The following is a 22,958-nucleotide window of genomic DNA, read 5'->3' as shown; positions in this document are numbered from 1 at the left end:
CGTGTCTTTGCTTCCTAAGGCAGGACTATGCACTGAGATTTTCTCTGTACGTGTTCAGCCCCATCAGCATCAAGCCCAGACATTCTCTTCTCAAGCCTCTCCCTGATTTTAGTGGTTGAATCTGCCCAGCATCCATATCCCTGTTTCTTCCTCTCTGGCTTCACAGATACCTCATTCACCATGGCCTACAAGAAAATGGATGGGAAGGTGCCCCTTCACACATGCAGTGGCTCACCATGCCTGGGGGACAGAGGCAACCAGACACACAGCCCAGGCTCATGCACTCCAGGTCGTAGTTCTGGCACGTCTTAGCACACTCCAGCCCTTGAGCCCGTGGGTTGTCAGCAGGACACACCAGCTTGACCATGGGTGGCCGACAGGAGAGGCTCCTTTTGCCTTAAGGAAGGAGAAGAAGGGTGAGCAGAACCATGGCAGGTCACCCCTGCTTCACTGTCTTGCAGCCCCCACGAGCCATCACTCATTTGGGGGCTCAGCACTGCCTACTTGACACTGCCCAGCCTATAGTGAGCTCCAGCCCTGAGCCAAGGTCTCCATGGACCAGGGCAGTAGCTTTATCTATCTCAATGCTTCAGGCCAAGCTGATGGCGGCTCTACAGATCCCAACAGATGCCGCCTAATGACCTTTATCCCTCTTGACTCTGTTCTCTCAGTTTTCCCTGAACCAAGGTGCACTGTGGAAATTTCCAGACTTGGGCTTGAGAAGACCTAGATTGAGCTTGATGGGACCCAATAAGAACATTTAAGAAATAGTTACAGCTCATGGAGGAGACCGCCAGCCACAGGGACTCTGTTTTGCTCCAAGATCAGCCTCCCTATAAAAATGATGGCATCACAGTGTGCCATCACTGACACACCTCCCTCTCCCCGTTCCCATGCGTTTCCACTGTACATTTCAAAGATTTGTTTCTGGCCTAGACATAAGAATCTGGCCACCCTTCTCCCTTCTGTGTCCTGTTGTCAAATGGTCCAGCAACTGTCAAGACCCTCAAACTGAAAGCAACTAATTCAAACCCTCTTTGTGACCTCCTTGACCCCACCTTTAAAAAAAAGATATGCTCCCTGAAGGAAGGGATTCTGTCTACTTGGTTCACTGATGGATCACATTTCCTGTCAATCAAAGAGTAGCAACAGTGACTGGATAATGATGAGAGCAGAGAATTGAGATGATACCTTTTTTTCCTTCAAAAAACCTGGCCATACACATGAGATACCATTTCTCTCACTCTGGGCAAGGAAGGCAGAAGTCTCAACCTTACTTTTATGTGGAAATTTGGGTTAAAAAGCTACACTTCTGAAGAGAACATGCCTTTTCCTAGTCTTAGAAGAAGAAATCCAGGACTTTCTATACAGTGACTAGACAAGAAGGTTCTGAGGTGAGGGTGAGGTTTGGGGTGCATAAAAGGTAGGTCTTTGAGGCAGAATATGGTGGCGTGGGGCAGAAGTACAAGAAGCCTGGAGAGGTGGAGGCCACACTCTGGCTTCACTTTGAGTCACCCTCATGCTCGGGGTCTTGGCCCATCTCTGTGCTGAAAGGAGCTCCAAAACAGTTGTATAGGGACCTAGACCCCTGTCCAGGGCAAGCTGGAAAGCAAAGGGCATGAGGGAGAAGTCTTAGTATGAGAGGCAGAGGAAGAAGGGGTTACGCTAGAAGCTGGTGTGGATCCATTCATGTCCTTCCAACCAGGAGACTACATTCTAGGCCAGCATGGTCCTTCCAGAGGCAAAGCCTCTGTAGCCTAGATATGAGTACAGCCTACCACCATGGGCTATGCCCATCCCATGGGCCACACCTACCCCTTGAGCCACACCTACCCCATGGGCCACACCCTCTCCAGTCTTTACCACATCCTGAGACAGCACTCCAAATGTTAGGATTTTCAAATGGGGAGCAATTGGCCCAAAGCCCTCTTCTTTCAGATCCATCTGACAAGATTCCAAGGCGGTTTCCTTGTCAGCATATCCACAGGAAACAAGAGCCATTGAAGAATGGCAGGTGTCATTACTAGCAAGCCCATCGGGCTAACGCCAGCTGCTCGCCACACTCAGACTACCACAGGCGAACACATCTCTCCACTTCTGATTACTCAAGTGCTCTCCTTCCACACAGTAAAAACTCTTCTGGCCTCACTCTCATGAATTTACATGTGCACAGATATGCCTGAAAATCACTCACACAGCTAAGACGTCAAGGAGATGCTGGACAGAGCCAGACCCCAAGTTGAATGCCTGCATGCATCAGACAATGCAGCAGGCTCTCCCCCACCCCCGAGAAACTCATGAAAAAGAGTCTAGACAGAAGAGAGGAGACCAGCCTTTCTGGCCTACAGTACTCACTGCGGTGAGACAAGGGGCTGCTGAGGACAACGTCAGGCAACAGGCTCCCTGGGGCGCCGCTTGTGGTACAGTGCATGAAGCCATCCTCACAATAACTGCAGAGAAAACACCCCAGCTTTTACTAGAGTTTCTTCTTATATTCATTGCCCCTCCCCATCCCCACTCTGCTCACTCTGCTCCTTCCAGCAGGGCTACAGGCCCATAACTCTGGATCTAAAGTTTGGCCTATAACCATCAGGCTACCAAGTCCAATGGGTCCCTCAGTTCTTTTCCTATGCAATGCTCCTTTGAAGAACCCCACCACTGATGGCTACACCATTCTCTGAGAGAGTAAAGACAATCTGCATTGGATTTCCCCACTTCTGTCTCAGCCTCAACTGTAGGTCGCATGTCCCCTTTCCCCAGACATCCCCTGCTTTCTCTCCCCTACCAAGCTGCCATTCACATCCCCATTTCATGACAAAAATGGCTCATGCACTTCTGGCAGTTGCCCCTTTGAACTCGGCATGCAGCGTGCATGCAAACGTCTCCTTTATAATTCCCTTCAATGTCTCAAAGCCACTGCAAGTAGTGTGTCTGCACCAGACCTCAATCCTCTTCCAGGGCTAGTCTGTGGACTGGTATCACTATCCATTCAATCTGATTCACTGTCAGAGTCTAGGGTTCATCCCGACACTAGCCTCTCCCCACCCTCTCCATCAGCTCCATCAAAATCCAGGACGTCGCCTTTGACAGTTTGCTTCAATTCCTATGTGCTTGTTACATCTACTTGATTGTGCCCCACCCTTGCCTGACATCTCTCAGGCGCATCCTTTCCACAGACTTTCCAGTAAAGGACGAGCCCCACACAAGCTGATCCCTGCTTCCTCCTCTCCTCCAGCTTAATGACCGTCTGTGAGTCTTAAGGTGTATGCCTCTCTTTAAACCCAAAAGGTCTTACATACTGTTTCCCCAAAACTAAGGTCACTCCTGCCCAATACATGTATACAAACGCATACACACATGTGACACACACAAAGTAATTTTTTAAAGTTTCTACACAGCAAAGAGTTAACTGAGTGATTCCCTACAGAGAGCAAGGTAAGCTTTACCTGAGACACATCTGACAGAGTGTGCGAAGAACCCCACAACATTAAGCAGTAAATGAACAAACAGCCCAAGTAACAAATGGGCAAGAACATGCAAACAGATCTCAAAGGAAACAAAAACATCCAATCAATACATGGGCGAAAAATGTTCATCCTCTTTAGCCACAGACAGCATGCCAATGCTGATGAAGTCAGGCAGGCAGGTGCCTCATACCTGTAGTCCTGGCACTTGAGAAGCTGAGGCAGGAGGATTGCCATGAACTAGAGGCAACTTGGGGCAACAAACCGAGCTCCAAGCCAGCCTGACCTACAAACTGAGACCTTGTACCCCAACAGGTCAAAAGAAAAACAAACATAGTGACACATGGAGACAACGAAAGTCTTCCACACAGTTGGTGCAGACATAAATTAGCACAGACACTTTGGAAGTAAACGTAGAGACTCTTCAAGAAACTAAAATATACAATGACCATGGTCTAGCGATACCAACCCTGTCCTACATCTCCAAAGGAATCAGAGTCAGCGTTTAACAAAGATATCTGCACAGTGCTTTTCCTAAAACTCATGTTATGGCATCAGCCCGCATGTGTCAATGGATGGATAGATAAAGAAAATGTAGGACACATACATAACAAAGTTGCATCATCCATGAGGAAGAATAAACTCGTGTCCTCCGTGGGAAAGTGGGTGGGACTTGGGCAACTGTGTTAAATGAAATAATCTCTGGTTCAGAAAGCTGAGAGAAGCATGTCTGCTCTTGTGAGAAGACAAACACGGAAGCAGAAAGAGAGCTCTTAGGGAAATAGAATTGGGAGGCGTGGAAGAGAAGTAGGAAAGAGCATGTGTTCAAAGTCCAGTCTGTGCACATACGAAAATGTCACAGCAGGTTCAGGACGTGACACAATGAATACACACTAATAAGACACTTCAAGAAACTGTAAAGCATTGCTTAGAAGGCTGAGGAGCTAAGTAAGTGGGCACTGTCTCCTTATGGATTGGGTAGCAAGTGGCCTACAGATTGAATACATCCCAATAAAACCCCTTAGTTTCCTACAGAAATTTATGCACTACTTCAAAGACCCCTGAACACCAAAACAATCTTGACAAAGAAGAAAGTTGGAGGAGCCACAGTTTCTGGTTCCGAGCCTATTGCAAAGCTACAGTAATTACAACAATATGGACTGGCAGATAGACAGGTATACAGACCAGCTAAATAAACAGCTCAGAAGTCAGCCGTCGCCTAGACGGTCAATTGAATTTCTACACGAGTGCCAAGACATGGAAAGGAGTCTACACGGTGCCGGGAAACCGGAGTTCCATCTGGGAAAGAATGAAGCTGGATTCTAACCTTACACCATACACAAAATGTGAGCGCCAAATGGATCAAAGATCTAAGCATTAGTAAAGTCTTAGAGGGATCATCGAGGTAAATATTCATGACTTGGAATTTGGCGCTGATTTCATGGCTATAATGCAGAACCATAAGGAATAAATTAAGAGAATAGGTAAATTGATTATATTAAAATTGAAACCTGTTCTGCCTCAAAAGACACTAACAACAGAATGAGAAAAGCTCACAGAATATACAAAGTCAATAACAAACAAACTACCCAATTCAAAAATGGTTGAAAGGTTCCAGTAGACATATTTAAAAAATCTATAAATAGCCAATAGGCACATGAAAAGATATTCAAAGTCATTAGTCATTAAAGAAATACAAATCAAAACCACAATGAGATTCCACACCCTACCTAGCAAGACAACTATTAAAAAGGGAGAGCTGAGAAACATCTCCATGGGTGAAGTGCCCTTCCATATAAGCATAAGGCCTGGATTTGAAACCCCAGAACCCATGTAAAGGCAGACAGTTAGCACACCTAGAATCCCAAGGCACCCATAGAGAGATTGGGAGCAAAGACAGAAGCTTCCCCAGAAGCTAACGGTCCAGCTAGTTTGGCATATACAACGTAGTAAACCACAAGAGACTCTGTTTCAAATAAGATGGAAGAAGGGTGACACACAAGGCTGTCCTCTGACCTTCACACTTGTCCTGGAACACAGATATACCTGTACCCTCATACACACCACATTGGGGAGGGAGGGGGTGGAAGAAGGAGGAGGAGGAAAACAAGAGGTGCCAGGGAGGATGCAGAGAAACAATTACACTGGTCCACTCCTGAAATTTCAATGCTGCAGCCTCAGTGAAAGAATACTTTGGTAGTTGTTCAAAAAGGTAAACAGGGTTCCTATGCAATCCAGTAGTTACACTCAGGGATACTGACCATGCTCCAGATCTGAAGCATATACTCAGATACTTAAACACGCACATGTGTGTTGCATGTATGTGGACATACTTGTATGGGTGCCCATGGACATGTTAGTGCATGTGTGGAGGCTCAAGGTTGACGTTGGGAATCAGTTTTGCTTGCTGTCCTTATTCCCTGAGGCAGGGTTTCTCAGTCCAGAGCTCTCCAACATGGCTGGTCTTTCTATGTCATTTGATCGGGGGGTCCCCTATCTCTGACTTCTGGACTGTAATTACAGGTCATGACTACTCAGCCTTTACGTGGGGTCCTAAGCCCAGTCCTAGACTTGTATAGTAAGCCCTTCAATTGCTCAGCCATTTCCTTAGTCCATCATTTTACATCTTTCTTAGCACACACACACACACACACACACACACACACACACACACACTGTAAGGGCAGAAGGGAGAAGCAAGCCCTACTTGACCACCAATGTTGCTTTAAGGTCCCAGAGGGAAACACTTGAAACGCATTACCAGGCAATCCTTTGACAGGCTAAGACTGAAAGATACAGCCAACAGTGGGTGTTGTGACCAGCTGCCTTCTGTGCCCCTGAGATTTACAGCCACAAAAATCAAGCAATCATGGATGGAAAAATATTCAAAAGGAAAAGAATGATGTCAGTGCTGAACATGGCCGAGCTTGTTCCCTGGAGGGCCTAAGCAGAGCAGTGGGACATGTAGTCACACAGCTTGTCACTGTAGGTGCTGAGCGCCATCTAGGGAGGAAGTGCGCAGGAGGATGTAGGTAGGCCATCATGCAGGTGCTATGCTATTTCAGGTGAAGGATTTTGGTACCCAAGGCTGCCTATGTCGATGCCCTATCGCCATGAAGGGACAATTGTTCTTCCTTCCACTTCTGTGACCTTGCACTTTCTGATTCTGCCCTTTCCATCCCTGCCCTGTTTTCTAGAATTCTTTTTCTCCTCCCTCCTCCCTCCTCCCTCCTCCCTCCTCCCTCCTCCCTCCTCCCTCCTCCCTCCTCCCTCTTCCCTCTGGCTGGGCCTCACACCCTGGACTTGGTCCTTTCCTGCCCTCTGGTCCATGCCTCCTGGTGATTCCCATTACTTTCAGGGGTTCTCAAATTCCAGCCCCCAAAATTAATCTATCAGGTTCATCCCGTTGACCAGATGCCTTCTTGGTAAGTAAGTCAGTAGTATCAGCATCTCCACTGCACTTCCGGGAGCCCTCTTGCTCCCTGTTATCGCCATCCTCAAGACAGTCAGGCTCCGAGTCCTGGGCACCTGCAATGTGCCCCCTGCCCTCCAGCATCTGCTGGTCCAGCCTCCACAGGCTCTAGCTTCGGACCCCTGCTCGCCATTCCTTATGATTGCTCGGTCCATGGCCTAATGGGCTTCATGTCAATGTTGTCGACATTGCCCACATTCTCCAGAAGCCACTCCCTGAAGCTGCACTTCTCCTTTTGTTCCCTGTTCAAACCCCTTCCAAGGGCCTCATGCATATGTAGTTTACCAGTCCCTGAGCCTGATCCCACGATGACCCCAGGAGAGGTATGGGATCTAACAAAGCATCACCTGTGGCTGGGGTTGTTGCCAATCTTACAGGAGTGGGTTAGCCTCAAGGGACTGATGAGATGTCTGGAGAAAGAGTGGTTTAAAAAGTGAAGCCATTTCACATCCTGTATATGTCTCATACATGAGACCCTCTCCAGATGCAGGCGCCCAAGCCTGGACCTTACATTCAGCCTCCAAAAGAATCTTCTTACTCTATAAAACATCCAGCCTCTGGTGTTCAGTTATAGCAACTCAAAGCACACTGGCAGGCAACGTACCATTGAGGTGAACTGCAATACTAGAATTTTCTCATTCAAGTGCCTGTGTGCACTAGAAAGAAGCTTATTGGGGGGGGGGGACAGAGACACCTCCATTTTCCAGTCTAGAAAAGGGAAAGTAAAACCTAGCACAGGTGAGTGGGCAGCAAAACTCAAGAAATCCCGCTGTTGGTATGGAGGTGCCATTGCTTACACAGTACGGACACTAAAGACCTAGGAGGACTTTAGCTCTGCTTCTGCCTTGGTATGCAAGTCTGGACAAGCCACTTCTCTTTAAGGCCTCAGTTTGCCCAGCCGTGAAATAAAGGATTTGACTATTTTTTCCAGTTCCAGTTCTGCCACCAAAGAAGCCATCACTGTCCTCCCCAGCATCCAGGCTCATAGCGAAGCTGGCTGGCTGCACTTACCACATGGTATGGTGGTCTGAGAAAATGTCTGCAGGCTGGAAGAGCTCACCATCGTAGTAGCAGGGGCACTGGGCCTTGGGCACACAGTCCCCTCTTTCATCCTGGTAGAGCCCTGGGGGACAGAAGCAGCCTTCGAGACAGACTTCACTGCATTCTTCATCCGGGAGCGAGAGGGAGCGGCAGGTCAGGTTGCAGGAATTCCCACACTGAAGGTACACCTGACCCTGTGGGCAGCCCAGAGCTGGGGACAGGAGATGGAGGAAGGCATTAGATATGGAATCGTACCTTTGCGGCTGTGACCACTGCTGTATCCAGATGGTTACAACCATCCCTTCCCACTCTGAGCGAAAGTATATCTTCAGACCCAAAAATGTACTTGGAAAGTATGGGTGCACACATGGTCTTTCTTTATCTACACGAAGCAGGCTTCCTTGCCTGTGAATTCTCTTTAAGTCTAGAACACTAAAGTCCTGGCAAATTTAAATATTTATAATTAGGAGTGATTGGCAGGAGCGTCTCCATGGTGATAAGGACAATGACAGCTATTGTCTCTGAGCACCTACTGTGTGCTCTCCTCCTCACTGAGTTAGCTCCCACCTCTCCCTTCCTGGGCTCTTACCCATACGAACCAACATTTGAGCTAAGTGCCTTAAAGATCTGGCCTCTCTGGGAGCAGAAGTGAGATCTGAGCCCAACTCTCTGTCTCCCTAAAGCTCACGTTCTTACCCGTCACACTTCAAGAAGGGAACAGTCCCTTTAAGGATGTGCCAGTTACAAGCAGGGACACTTATGCCTACCCCCAGCAAAGTAGGCAGCCTTGGTCTGTTCACAGCCCTCATCCCTCCCCCACACCCCCTTTCACATAGAAATGAGAGGTACTATATGGCTATGCAAAACAAAATACTAAGGCAGCTAGAGAATGGGCTCGATAGAGATACCATGTCCCCAGGTTCAAATCCCAGCTCCACCACTAGTTAGCATGGACCGCTGAGCACCATTCGAAATGGAATGTGGCAACAATATCTGCTGGGTCTTTGTGGAGGTTAGAAGAGCCGATATGTCACAGGTGTTCACTGCTATTGTCATTGTGACACTGGAGGGGAGTCCCAGCCCAGCTCAGCAGGCTCAACAATGGGAGACATGTTCCAGAGAAAGACCTCAGCCTCAAAGGACCTGGCTCTTATCCCTGCACCATGGCCATCAGGCTGCTGCACAGGAACTGAGAGCTATGCTCTGGACACAGGCCTCCTGAGAACAACAGAGCCTTCCTTCTCCCTCGGATACCTACAGACAGAACATTCCATAGAGGCTGGAAGAGTCATCCCTGGCAATGAACTTCTGAAGAGACTCTGAGCCTCTCCTTCCTACTGCCACCTCAGATTTGTATCTTAAGTTAGCTGGGAAAGCAGCAGATCCCCTAATCACTTGAGACACTGACATACTTTCCTCTAGATGAATGGAGAGGCTGGGCCTCTGAATGGGTGTGTGGAGTGAAGGCAGGCTGACACCGGGAGCATGCTAGCCCACAAAGGCAGAAACTCCCTTCAGTCCACCTCAGGTGCAATGGCAGGGGTACTTTTCATCCAATAAAAAAAAAAAAGAAGAAGATGGAGTCAAGAGCTCCCCTCCCCACCAGAGGAGTGTCTTCAGAGCTGGCATCCAGCCTCATTGAGTTTCTGCTTGAGCCTTCTTTCTGGAAAGAAACCCTGCACACCTCAGTTTGGCAGCGATATATGCATGTGGCAGGCTTGGGAACACACAGATGAAAAGACTTGGTCCCTGCCTTTAGGGGCCCATAGTTTTGTCCACCCAAAGGATACAGCCATTTTACACAGACAACAGCATGTGTGCAGCTCCTGGGCCTCTTTTAGGCATTGCACAAAGTAGCTGTGTGGCATGTCTTTGTCCCTTGATCGTCTGCAATGACATTTTTTTCTGAATGGAGGTGGTGGTTTGGGAGCTCTGTCTATCCCTCAAGAAAGAAGAGAGAGGTCAGGGTCCAGGAGACAGGAAACCTGAGCGCCTCTCTAAGTGAAGAGAGGGAGAGGCCAGAACTCGGGGATCTGGTCCACTCTCCTTGGGCTCAGAGAAAGAGGCCAAGGCCATCAGTCACATAACTCATAGAAACAGGTCCCTCTTGTCCCTACATAAGCCCTTCCTGTCAGCCAGCACTTGAAGCTGTATCAGAAAGGCTCGGGCGTTAGAACTTGCTGACTGAATCACTCCCTTACTTCGGTGCCAGCCAGCTCATCGCCCATAGTCTCTTCTGTGGAGGTTCTTTGCTGTTCCTAAGAGATGAAAGAATGTCCCCAAAGACTCCTGACATTCAGGAAGAATGTCCTAAATTAGCACAGCCTTCTGATGCCATCACACTGCATATGGCCAGTGTAGAATCCTTAATACTGGTGGGTCATGAAAACATTTTTATAAACAGCATAGCATTAACCAATTGGCTCCCCAGTTGCTAAAAGGCAGAGCCTAGGAAGGAAACAGATATTCAGAGTCATTGAATAAAGGGCTCAGGGACACAGAGCTGCTAAACCACAGGTAAACTTCTAGAACGGTCTATACTACATCCTTTGGGCTGTTGGTATTCCCTTCATCCATCTCTCCTTGGAATAGAGAATACCCCTTTCATCCCAGCTCTCATCAGGGATGCTTAAGACTCCAAACACAAGCTTGTGAGACACCAACGCTGGCACATGTACATTTCTTCAAAGCCATAATGGTTTTTTTTTTTTTTAACCACTTCCCCTAACTACTGTCTCCCTTCTTCCACCAGGGCATCCATTGCCATCTCCAAACCCGCCTACCTCACCCTAAAACTCAGAGTTCCACCTACCTTCCTCCTCCAGACCATCTGCCCACATGCCTGCTCTGCTAACCTCTCTCTGCCACAAAAGCACCTCTGTAAAACTTTGATGGAGAACACCTCCCCAGGAAGTCCTCCTCGGCTGTCCCTGCTCTTCCACCCTTCACTCAGTGTGATTGATAGGCACCTCCAAGGGAGGTCTCAAAAGGAAGCTTCGAGAATCTATCTTCCAGTTGTCTGAGCCTGGACACTAGCCAAATGTCCCCAGAGGAAAAACAACAAAACAGTAAGCAGGGTTTAACTGCCCAGGGGACCACCATGCCAGAGCAAAGACCATCTTTGATGGCAGGAATCTACCACAGCTTAGGACAGATGCGAAGTCAACCAGAACAATGGCATTATTCAACGCTGCATAACTTTATACAGTGCCAAAGACGTGGGCCAGGTCCCACGTCTGTCTTGCCTGAAATTACAAGCAAAGGATTCCTGCATTCCAAACTCACTTCACGGCATGCTCTCACACAAGGAATGAACACTAGGTGGCAGCAGTTACAGGCAATCTCAGCCAGGCCCACTCCAAGGCTTCATGGCTTCGGTAAGGGGTTCCAACTTACTTTTATACAAGAATCGGGGTTCCAACTTACTTTTATGCAGAAACCCACCCCATTGCTAGCCAAGAGCAGAAGGCAGGAGAAATGACTGCAAACGAACTGTAGGCCCAAGTTTATCACTGGGGCCCGTTTCCAAATGAAATGATTCAAAGAAAGTACATTTGGAAAGGACAGGTGGACCCAGACCCACAAGTTGTCAGAAGAGTTTGAGTTGGTGGCCTAAAGGGGGCTAACTGGTTATGGGACTCTCACCACAGAAGCCTGGTTCCCGCCACCCGATGTGCACGCCTCTTCGGGCACACGCAGCAGCATAGTTAGCCACTGCGCTACACAGGCAATCCCGGCCGTCGGAGCAGGCGCAAACATCGTAACGACAGTTCTGCAGGTAGGGCAGAGGGCTGACTGTACGGTGGCACGCCTCGAACTTGGAGGACGTCAGGAGCGCGCAAGCCTCCTCCGCAAACCTGGCTGTTGAGAAGAAAGAAGAGCCTGTGCAGAATAAGGCATGGCCCTGCCAGGGCCTCTGGGGCCAGCCTCGGGGACTCGAGCATCCATACCTCACCCCCACCCCACCCCCAACCACAAACAAAACCAGTTCCCTTTTCTGTGGACAGTTGCTACAAAAATAAGTCTATCTGGCTCTGGCTTCTGGTGTTTGCCTCAGTAAAATGCGTTCTCCAAAGACTCACTGTCCGGAGACAGTGGTCAGGGCAGCAGAAGCTAGTGAGAGCAGAGATGTCCACACAGGGTCACTGCGACACATCTATCGCACAGTAATTAAACTTGACGCTCCCGTGCCCACTGCTGCTCTAGACTGGGACCTTTCTGGGCCAGAAATGACCCAATATTCTCTTCTTTCTCGGGATTTCACCCATCAATGGAGGGTGTTCAATAAACTTTGAAAAGAAAATGAACCAAATGTAGACCTCAAAGGTCAACAGCCAAAGGCTGGGCCAGATGCTCCATCTCTGCCTCCCCGCTATCTCTGTCCCGTGGAATGCCTGAAACACGGGACACCCCGGCGCTCTGCGGCTCACATACTCAAGCGTGGGTTCAGGCTGCAGGGGTCGCTGTGTTGTCTGTGCAGGTCTGGACAATCCCCTTGAAGCTTCCAGGCGTTTCCGAAGTCTACCACTAGGGGCTCCACCAGGCCGGCCGGCGTGAGGAAGTCGTCTCCCTTGTTACCGTTGTAATTCCCACACAAGCCACAGGTCTTCCCAAAATAGACTGGAGACAGCTGCGGGAAGAAGCCAGACCTTGGAACAGCTGTCCCCCAGTGCCACAGTGGTTCCACTTAGCTAATGAGATCGTTTTCACCAAAGAATATCCCCAGGTAAAAAATAAATGCCAGGACAACTAAGCCCTGGCTGCGAAGGGGAGGGACACTGCAAGCTATGTAGCACCATGCTAGCCCTGTCCTTGTCTGTCATTCATCAAAGAAGAGTCAGCCAGAGGATTCTAGGAATTATCCAGTCACTTTGGAAGGTTCAGTGCAGGCCCAAAGAAAGGAGGAAGGGAGGGGAGGGGAGGGGAGGGGAGGGGAGGGGAGGGGAGGGGAGGGGAGGGGAGGGGAGGGGAGGGGAGGGGAGGGGAGGGGAGGGGAGGGGAGGGGAGGGGAGGGGAGGGGAGGGGAGGGGAGGGGAGGGGAGGGGAGGGGAGGGGAGGGGAGGGGAGGGGAGGGGAGGGGAGGAATGAAGGAGGAGAGGGAGAGAAAGAGGGAAGGGGGAGGGAGAGGGGAAGATGGAAGGAGACAAAGGAGGGGAAGGAAGATGGAAGAGGGAGGGAGGGAGGGAGGGAGGGAGGGAGGGAGGGAGAGAAAAAGAGAGGAGAGAGATTGCCTAAGGTCCCAGAGAGAGGGTGGCACAGCTGGGAAAAACAAGCAGATTGAATCCCCCAGACCCACGTGCTCCCTAAGTCCATGACCGTCAGTGCTCCCTATGTCCATGGTTATCATGCCTATCAGCAGACACGAGCTAAGAACAGTGAGACAAAGTGCAGACTGTTCATTGAACAGATATTGCTCACAAACGGACAAGGCAGATGGAGCTGGGTGTAGTCCAGGCCCCAGGAGCTTGTGTCTGGTCTTCAGGGCCAATGCCTTTCTTTTAATCTCCTGCTGAGAACCCGGGAAGGAAGCAGGGCTCAGATTCTAGCCCCATCTCTCACTCTCTGATTAGACCTCAGGGGTGAGCCACAAGTTTGAACCCAAAGTGCACATTCAGGGCCGAGCAGTGGTGTGGAGTCAGCCTTTCCCCAGGGCGGCTGGGGCACCACTGGATTCTACGGTACAGATTTGCCAACTACAGCTCTATGGGTCATCAGTGAAACCAGGTGGCCCCCGCCCCCAAATGTTCCAAAGCTTCATAGGTCAGGCTGGGCTGCTGTAGTCATCTCTCCGGAGCCCCTTCCAGCTCCCAGCTGTGACTTAACAAGGTGCATCTGGAAGGTTCCAGACCCACAGACATGTATGCAAGTAAGAAAGGTAGGCAGATGGCCTTCCATGTTTATTTTACAAATGCCAAGTCTCTCTCTCTCTCTCTCTCTCTCTCTCTCTCTCTCTCTCTCTCTCTCACACACACACACACACACACACACACACACACACAGGGCATCAAGGTCTTCCCTAACTTTCCAGCTTAAAACTAAACCACACTGGCCCTTTCTGGCTCTTTCCCTGCTTTATTTCTCTCCCCGGGTGTTATTCTAACATGTGATGTAATAGACTTGATGCTTTATTATCTGTCTCTCTCGTTAGAATGTAAACTAAACAAGGCAGGCATTTTGCCTGCTCTGATTCACTGCTGTACCTTTCTCATCTAGGATAGAATGGCGCCTATCTTCTACTCAGGTTGCTGTCACAAAATACCCTAGACTGGTAGGATTATAAACAACAGAAACTGTATCATCTGAAGGCTAAGAAAGTTAGGAACTCAAGTCAAACAGCAGCAGATGCAGCACCTAACACCCCCCTTGGGGGTGAGGATTACAACACAGGAAGTTTACTGGGACTCCCTGATATTTGCTGAATTGAATGAATAGGTTGGAAGAATAAAAACATGTTGTCACACAAATAGGTTTCTTCCTGATGCCAGATAAAACACGTGCAGACTGTCAAGGCCACCTGAGCAATGTGGCAACCGGTGACACACCTTCTCCTGCCTCCCCCCACTTCTAGCATCTTTCTCTCCTTCCCTTCTCAGATGTACCAGGTGCCCTCAGTCTCCCCAGAGTCCCCCTTGGGTACATCCATTTGCCTTCCATCACTACAATCCACCCCCCCACACACACACACACACACACTCTGAACATTTTTTTTCCTCTGTTCCCTTGGCCTGTCTCAGGGGACAGCATGCCTGAGGGGTTGGAAGGGAGGGTGTTCCCAGGGACACTGACCACAGACCTTACAGTATCTGAGCTCAGGACATTTTGAGAAGACACTATTTGAAACAGGCCTCTGCTTAGGACAGTCCTGACACGGTGGGGATTGTCCAAGGTCCTCTGCCGTAGGACTCTGCTGAGACTGAGCTTGGCCTGCATGGTGATTACCTGAGCTGGTTGACCATATCCCTGCTGCTGCCTGGAGTCAAGGTGCACACCTCACACATAAGAGGGAAGAGGATAAGGGCCCTGACTGCGGTGGAAAGGGTGACACTGTCCCTGGGCAGGTAGTCCTGGGAGGTATGACAAGGAAATGGGAATTCTCATGGGAAAGATTAGAAAAGCATCTCATAGAAACTTTCAACACCCACCATGGAGTTACACAAAGAACCCTAGAGAGCAGGGACCCCAGGAAGTGGGACAGGCTCCCCAGGCATCCTAGGTGTGACCTAGGATGCTGTTCCTCACAGTTATGTCTTAGGAGCCATGAAGGCCTTTTAAGGCCCCTTCCAGATTGAATATTTTCATAGTTCCATGATTTTGTTCTTGTCTTTCCCTTCTCGTTGGCTTACAAGCACACAGTGGAATTTTCCAGAGGCCCGGTGATCTGAAATACTGTAGCAGATTGATTGCAGAAATAGATATGAGAATCCAGCTGTCTTCTATTAAATGAATCGTTAAGGAGATTTGCAGCCATGTGTGGCCATGGTATTCTTCTTGCGGCCTACTCTTGTCTCCTGATCCCTGTCTAACTTATTTTTCCAAGAGAAAAGTGCTTACAAATGTCTGTTAGGAAACAAGGCTTAGTATTATGTTATAAATGAGTTAAGTGCTTTAATGCCTCTGGTTTGACGTTTTTTGCTGTCTGGGATTTTGCTTTTCTGGTTATGTCACTAGATACTCCAGCCCCTGTCTCATCCTCCTCATCCCTGGGATATGTCGCTATGCTCAGCTTTGATTTAGCCATTAGCCTGGTAGGTATCAGTAGATACAGTCTCCCTAAAGATCTCAGGGACTCTCCTCAGCCATTTTTAAGAATCTAGCAGCATCCTGAGACATGACAGTAAGGACAGAACTCAGAAGAATACCAGCCAGAGAACTAACCCTCATTGTGTTGTGATTGGGTGAGAGATGCTGGGGGCCCCTGATGTCCCCTGGCTGACCCCCTTATGAGGCAGCACTAAAGCAGTTCCTGGTCTGCCCACCTGCCAGGGACTTTGCAAGGCCAGCAAATCTGGAAGCCCAGTGTACGTGTTACTGTCCAATCTGATTAGAGAATCCACCCAGAGGACATGGCCCACACATGCATCTGCCCAGTGGCTTAGGAAGGAATGTGGATTCCCCATGGCCTTCTTCAGATGTCATATGGGCAGGATACTGGGTCTGAGCTGGGTACCCCAATCTGGTTCTCCCCTTCCTCACTCCCCACAGTGAGTGCCCAGGGAAACTCCCTGATCCAAGGCCTTGCTGCAGCTCGGAAACTGGCCAGCAAATCTGCCTGGATGCCAGTCTTATAGGGCACTCTAACATGTATTCTGGAAATCAGCACAGTACCCAAGCCCCAAAGGGATAGCCCCGGGAACAATAGGGAGCACCCAGAAAACAAACATCAGCTTCTCTCACACAGAGAGGCCTGTTCCTTCCTCTGGGGGTGGAGAGTGTGAGGAGAAAGAAATTCTTCTCCTACCACACAAAGCCATTTTCCCCAGAGCACAAGGGGTACTTTGTAAGGGTCAAGCTCTGGCGAGGCTGTAGCTTAGAAAGGGACCTACCTTAACCAGTAGCTGCCCGCGGCCATCCCAGTCCATCTGCAGATCCTCCCCGTAGCTGAGGTGTACTGAAGCCATCACCGTGTGCTGGATGCGGAGGTCACCTTGAAGCCATAAGTCCAGGGTGTCAGTTCAGATACAGAGGTGACTGCTGTGTTCTGGGTCTCAAAGTTGTGTTTGTGAGGTCTCAAAGTGTTATGGCAATGACAAGCAAGGAGTGGAAATCAGATAAGTGTCCATGAGGCTGGGACATGGGGTGTGTGGGAGGGGGGGCGAGCTCTCTGGAGGAAGGGTGAACTTAGTGGATAGAGGCTAATAAATTCCTAAAGGAACCACTGATCTACCATGACCTGTAATTCCCCTTATGGACACAAGAGGGCAGCAAAGGCTCCAGCATCCTGAGAGCCTGGAGGTGAGGGAATCCTCTGTTTTTCTACTAAAGTCACTTGGGAGGAAGGGACCTCAGTTGAGAGAATGTTGCCATTGACCTATAGGCATGTCTGTAACATTCTCTTGACTGTTGACTGATACGGGAGGGGCAGTGCTACCCCTGGGCAGGTGGCCCTGGACAGATAGAAGAAAAGTAACTGATCATGGGCCTGGGGAACAAGCCAGTAAGCAGCCTTCCTCCTGCACCAGTTCCAGCCTCCAGGTTTCTGCATCGGTTCTGACTTGACTTCCCTCAGTGATAAACTATGGGGTGGAAGTGTCCAATTAAATAAACCCTTTCCTCCCAAGTTGAAGGAAAGTGCCAATGACAACCACTAAAAAACCTTGAGCCCCTGTCGGCTTCCAGGCTGGAAGTCCTGCCTGCAAAGCTGAGCGTAGCAAAGTCTGCTGCTGCAGAAAGGAGACGTGGGAAAACTTTTGCTTGTCCTGGAGGAATACATCAGCTCCCTGGGGGTCACACTCAGCATAAACACACATGAAAACACAGTGTGCTCATTCTCTAAGTACATCCACTGTGTGCCGCCTTAGGGTTATAGGCTCCAGGAAAGCCAGGAGTCGTGGAAGAGATTTGAGAGTGGCTTTGAAGGTAAAGTTTGTGAGTCATTCAATACAAAGCCAGTTCATATGACATAGGCGAAGACACGAGACAAGAAGGTTTTTCTCATGAGGCACTTGCCCTGAGTAACATCCTTTGAGCTAACCATTTGTCTGTCAACTCTGGCCTCTCAACTGGGTCAATCTCTGCTTCCGAAAGTCCTCTTCTCTTCCAGAGTCAGAGTACCCAGGCCACCGCTCCACTCTCCCCAGCTAAATCTTCATCAAGTTCCCAGGAATGAAGTGGGCACCTTCAGAAGCAAGGACATAAGTTGGTATAGTACAGAGGAAGTGGGCACAAGCTTACCTTGCAGGAAGGGAATCTGGACATCCTGGCCATCAATGGCCACGCCTCCCCCATGCTTCATCTTCAGGAGGCTGTTGTGCAGGGCAGACAGCCGCACACTGACTGAGCGGGTGCAGACAGCATCGGGGTCATCGGCACACTGAGAGATGGAAATGCGGAGTGACCTTACCACAACCCCTACCAGGCCAGGCCCCAGCCTCAGCTCTAGAGTGCATGGGCCTCGTTGAACAGCACACTTCCATTCTCACAGAGTATGGGGTGCTCAGAGTTACACAAGAAGGCCCTAAGCCTGAGACTTACCCATGCCCTTTCCCAGCCTTGCACAGGTTTTCACAACAAACCTTACTAAGCCCTCAACTCTTCTTACTCCTTGGGCCTAGTAACCCAAAGCACTCAGGGCTACCCAGGGTAGAAGGCTTATAAATGTCCCATCCTTGCTTCATTAGCTGGAGAGTACACACCCAGTACCATGGCACACATAAAGGAGGGGACCCTGCTGTTCCTCACTTCAATTAGCCCTCAGTTTCAAAGGACAGAGGTGTAGGGAGCCACAGATTAGACCTTGTTACTCAGGGGTGACCCTCCTGAGTAACAAAGAGTAGCCATCTCCCAGGAGTCACTGAAGGCCAGAGGAAGGGTTCCCTCCAGTGCACAGACAGTTGCTCAAGCCTCTCCCGGGACACTCACTGTCTTGTCACCACGAGGCTCTGCAGCCCTCTGACAGGCAGCCTGGCCAAGCTCACCTGCATGGTCTCTATGACAATGGAGAAAGTGTGGTCTTGGCAGTCCCGGGCCAGCAGGTATTGGCAGATCCCACTGAAGGTGAAGTACTTGTTGTCGAAGCTCTTGAAGTGGGATTGGCCTGTGACAAGACACTCCCCTGGAGGGACCCAGAAAAAGAAGTGAGGGGAGAGGCTATAACTTGGCAAGGTGAGGTACATGTAAAAACAGGGTGCCCCACCTCTAAAGCTCCCAGGTACCCTTTCCCCATGACAATCAAGGCTGAGTTGGGGCAGAGGACTCTAAGTCAGGTAGTTCCCACTCTCGAGCTGGTCACAGGTCAACACCCTGTTTTATAAACAGGGGAGCTGAATCAGTCTGGGCTGAAGTCAGGGCCTGAAGCCACAGCTCTTAGAGCTGAGCTTCTGCCCCTGACTGTTGGCCTTAAGCCTGCTCCACAGGCCCCAAACTTCCCTGCTCAAGGCCAGGACAGCTGCACATGGCAGCCTGGAAGCCTGGGTAGAGCTCAGCTCAACAGGACGGGGAGGCCACCTAGAAGCCCAACTCTTATTGAACTGGCGTGTGGAGGAGCCTGGGGATAGCCTCACCCCAGGCAAGCCATGAAGAACAGAAGATGAGAAAAATAGAGACTGGTTCAGTGCCAACCAAAGACTCCGTCCCTGCCCCTAGCCTAGCCAACAGGAAAACCTGTTCAGGACCAGGGGCAGGTTCGGGGAGCAGGGCACAGCACAGGCCGGAGGAGGCTATCTACACATGGCATGGCCTGCCAGCATTGGTCTTCACCAGGCCAGCTCCCAGCCCATGCTGATAGATACCTCTGCAGATGGGGGCCCTCTATGCTCCGCCTCCTACACAATCGTGACTTCGCCACTCCATCTTCCAAGGGCTCAGCCCTGACCTCATGTCTTAGAGGATATCCATGCAGAAGAAGCCCTGCCAATGTCTCTACCCAGCTTGGGGAAACTCTATCCTTGAAGACCACAATGGACCTACTGTGGTTAAAACGGGCATTGTGCTCTTTTGCCAGTCTCTAGCTGAGTGTCTATGCCACCTTCTCTCAACTCCACCGTCACTGGGCAGAAATTGTGTCCCATGAAAGAGGGGCCTCCTGCCACCCTCTACCCGTGACTCCACACACTAGGCTCTCTTCAGCACAGCCCACCCCTGGAAGCTCCTCTGAGAAGTCCCACAGCTCTACCTGTGCCCATATCCAGGGCTGATGCGGGGTCCTAACATAGCCTGAAAAGCCAAAGGGTGGTTCCTGTTGCCAAGATGACAAGGACAGGAAAGAGGGAATCCCACCATCTGCCGCCTCATTGGTATTCTCAGGAACAGGCAGTGCTGGGCCAGGCTAAATGTATAACTTTGAATCCAGGTGTGATTCTGCCTTGGAGCATTTGAAGGTTGGGTAGGGGCAAGTAGCCCCAAGGGACTAACGAGTATCTGTCTGGTCCCCAGGGCAACTGCTCCCTTCCAGGATGCTAGAATAACCAGTGAACAAAACCAGCCGAATGAACTTGAAGGAAATAAGAAGGCCCCAGCTAACTCTCACCACATCTCCTCCCACACCATGTCCTGAAAAAGGGCAAGAGTGGACAAAATGCTGGTGGAGAGCTGAGCAGCCGCACGATGGGGCCAAGGGTCACCCCCAGCCATTGTGAACGTCCTGGAATCCAGCAATCTCACAGGAAGGCCTTTAGAAATGGATATTTTTCTAAAGTCACCGCGGTTGAACAAACAGAGCAATGCGGTCGTTTATGTCAAATGCCTTGACCTGGCAGCCGTGAAATGGGTGGGATTCTTCCCCTAGATATCTCCGTTCTCTCAAGAACACTCTTATCTGAGTGTAAAATTGCACTTCCAGTCTCTCCGACAATGCCCAGGGAAAGCAGGGTCAACGAGAAAGAACCGCAACTATCTGAAAGCAAAATGTCCAGGCCTGGAATCTAATCCTCTGATCTGGCTTCCTGCTCTCAGCCTGCTGATTTCTTTCTCAGCAATCAGAAGTCTAAATATTATACATGGCTTATCTCCTTGGTACAACTGAGGGACCAAGATGCAAACACAGGAAACCTGGGGGAATGGACTGGTGAGCTGCCGGGTAGCGGCTGGACAAGGGAACTAGAACATCCAACCAAACATCCAACAAGACCACATGGCCAGACTCATGCTCCTTGGTCCAGACAGGGCAGCTAGGGCATTTGCAGGCAGGAAAAGGGCAGCCACAGACTGGAGATGCATGGATGCATAGAACGTCAGAGATTCATAAGAGAGGGTACAAAACAGAGCCTCCTGATGTTAGAGCAAGGCTGCTCCTACGTAAAGATCCGCTGTCATTTAGAAGGAGGAGGAAGAGGGGATGAGGGAGGAAGGTGAGCAGGAAGAGAGGAGGAGATGAGGGAGGAAGATGAGCAGGAGGAAGAGGAGACGAGGGAGGGATATGCCTAGCTTTCCAAGGAAAGACCAGAGCAGGGCCTCTGTGAAGATCCTGGAGGCACTGTATTGTGCAACTTAGAGGACCAGGCTTTGATTCTGGACAAAGATGAACATATGATACCCGTCAATCCCTGTGCCACAAATCCTGAAACATAACGGGTCACTTTGAAGGCTGCCTAGAACACAGTGCTGAGTGTGGGGACTGAGAAGGGGGAGGGGGAGGCGGAGGGGGAGGGAAGGGCATGGCCCCTTTCAGGACCTTCTCATCAATAGCTCTTCCCAATTATCCAAATGATAAGACAGCCCACTGGCAATAGGACTGTGGTAAGACTGTAGAGAGAGAAGCCCAGGTCTGGCAGCCGTGTGTGGAGATGGACAGAGTGAGGGGAGGGACGAAGCAAGGTTTTGAGAACCAGATATGGTTTTTGTAGCTTTGTCAGCAAATCATGGAAGACCACAAGTCGGAACTGGCTACCTGCCCTTCCAGGCATCAAACCCCTGCTTGCCTTGAATCCTCAACAAAGCTCTTAGAGATTCTGAACAAAAGACCATACGATTATGTTGTCCAGACAAGACTTTCTTGGACACAGTGCATACTGTAGCCATGGTTGGGTGAATGGGTGAATGGAACCGTGATGGAAGGAAGGCTCTCCCTGAAGTCACTGGTGCTGGGACTCCTGCAGCTGTGAGTCAAACTGATGAAACAGTGAGCTAAACTCCTAATTCTGTCCGCTGTGGCTCACAGGGCTTGTGTCATGGGTGCTTCCGGTTTAGCTATTGGAGGGTTCAGACTCCTACATGGGACGTGGTTGTGCTCAAATAAAGCATTTTGAAAAGTGATTTCTTCTAGGATTACCCAAAGGATACCAAGACTAGTTGGTCATTCCTGGGCTAAAGTAATTGATCCAGCTTCCACCAAGTTCCAGAATTCTCCCAGTGTGACGTGTGTTAGATAAGATCCCAAATGACCCTAAAGCCTCTAATCCACAGACCTGAGTCCAGGTGTCCAAGTCACTTCTGACCTACCTATGTCTAGGCCCAACAAACGGGAGAATGGACAGGTAGAAAATCCAGCTGACGGAGAGTTTTAAACCTGCCTCTGCCTCTTAGCGGCTGTGTGACTTTGAGAAAACTAACCTGTCTTGTCTTATTTCTCTTTTACAAGGAGAAAACAAACTGTGCTTGTCTCAGGGCTGTAACATCAAGGTAACAGGAGAAACTCTTAACACATCCCCAGCAGATCAAACCCATCACATGAGAGAGCAGGAAGGGGAAAGTCCAGAGTCTGGAGAGGCAGAGGGAGCTTGGAATGGGCAAGGTTTGTAGTAAATAGACCTGAGTGAGGCTGAGCAGGAAAAAGCAGAGGGCAGAGGCTAGACTGCAGGTCCCAAAGCAGACTCACGATGGGTAGCTAGGGAACGGGCCCTTTGTTACCCTAGTTCTCTCAGCATTTGGACCATACTGTGGTCTGCATACCCACCATTCTAGAAAATTCTAATGAAGCTCGTGAAAAAAAAAAGCACTAGAAAGCAGATTTAGCTAAAAATCGTTGGCTTCTCCTCTGGCCCATGAATTCGCTAAGGACAAGATAAGAGAGTGGGCATCAAACTCTGCCTTCCCGGTGTCTGTCTCCTTTACCTTGACTGAAGGTACAGAGCTAACTCAATCGATAACCTTTCTTCCTGAGTCACCTAGATTCCTGGAATAACAAAACCTCCCCCAGGACAGAGCAGCTGAGGGCAATTATCCATGTGGGTGAGGCTGCACCTGCCGCAGAAGTGAGCAGCAAGAAGAAACCGGATTGACAAGCAGTAAGGACTTCTTGGGAAGGCTTGGGGACACTCCTTTATTTGTGCTTCTTCCCAGTGTTGAATAGCTCTCCACCCTCCTCCCTTCACCATTACTCTGTTTAA

At 49.9% G+C, this 22,958-nt stretch overlaps 1 protein-coding gene across 1 annotated transcript in view; it reads right to left on the bottom strand.

Moving 5' to 3' along the window:
* Vwf (von Willebrand factor) overlaps positions 1-22,958 on the bottom strand; it is a 132,930-nt gene that overhangs the window by 68,909 nt on the left and 41,063 nt on the right. The window contains exons 11-18 of the mRNA XM_034512425.2: positions 18,612-18,748; positions 17,869-18,007; positions 16,521-16,621; positions 12,412-12,607; positions 11,623-11,838; positions 7,948-8,188; positions 2,356-2,450; positions 236-396 (exon numbers count right to left, since the gene is read on the bottom strand). Coding sequence (XP_034368316.1) covers positions 236-396; positions 2,356-2,450; positions 7,948-8,188; positions 11,623-11,838; positions 12,412-12,607; positions 16,521-16,621; positions 17,869-18,007; positions 18,612-18,748 — 1,286 coding nt within the window. The remainder of the gene's footprint in view (positions 1-235; positions 397-2,355; positions 2,451-7,947; positions 8,189-11,622; positions 11,839-12,411; positions 12,608-16,520; positions 16,622-17,868; positions 18,008-18,611; positions 18,749-22,958) is intronic.

Source organism: Arvicanthis niloticus, chromosome 9 (genome assembly GCF_011762505.2).
Source record: "Arvicanthis niloticus isolate mArvNil1 chromosome 9, mArvNil1.pat.X, whole genome shotgun sequence".
Lineage (NCBI taxonomy): Eukaryota > Metazoa > Chordata > Mammalia > Rodentia > Muridae > Arvicanthis > Arvicanthis niloticus.
This window is presented reverse-complemented; position numbering and strand designations above follow the sequence as displayed.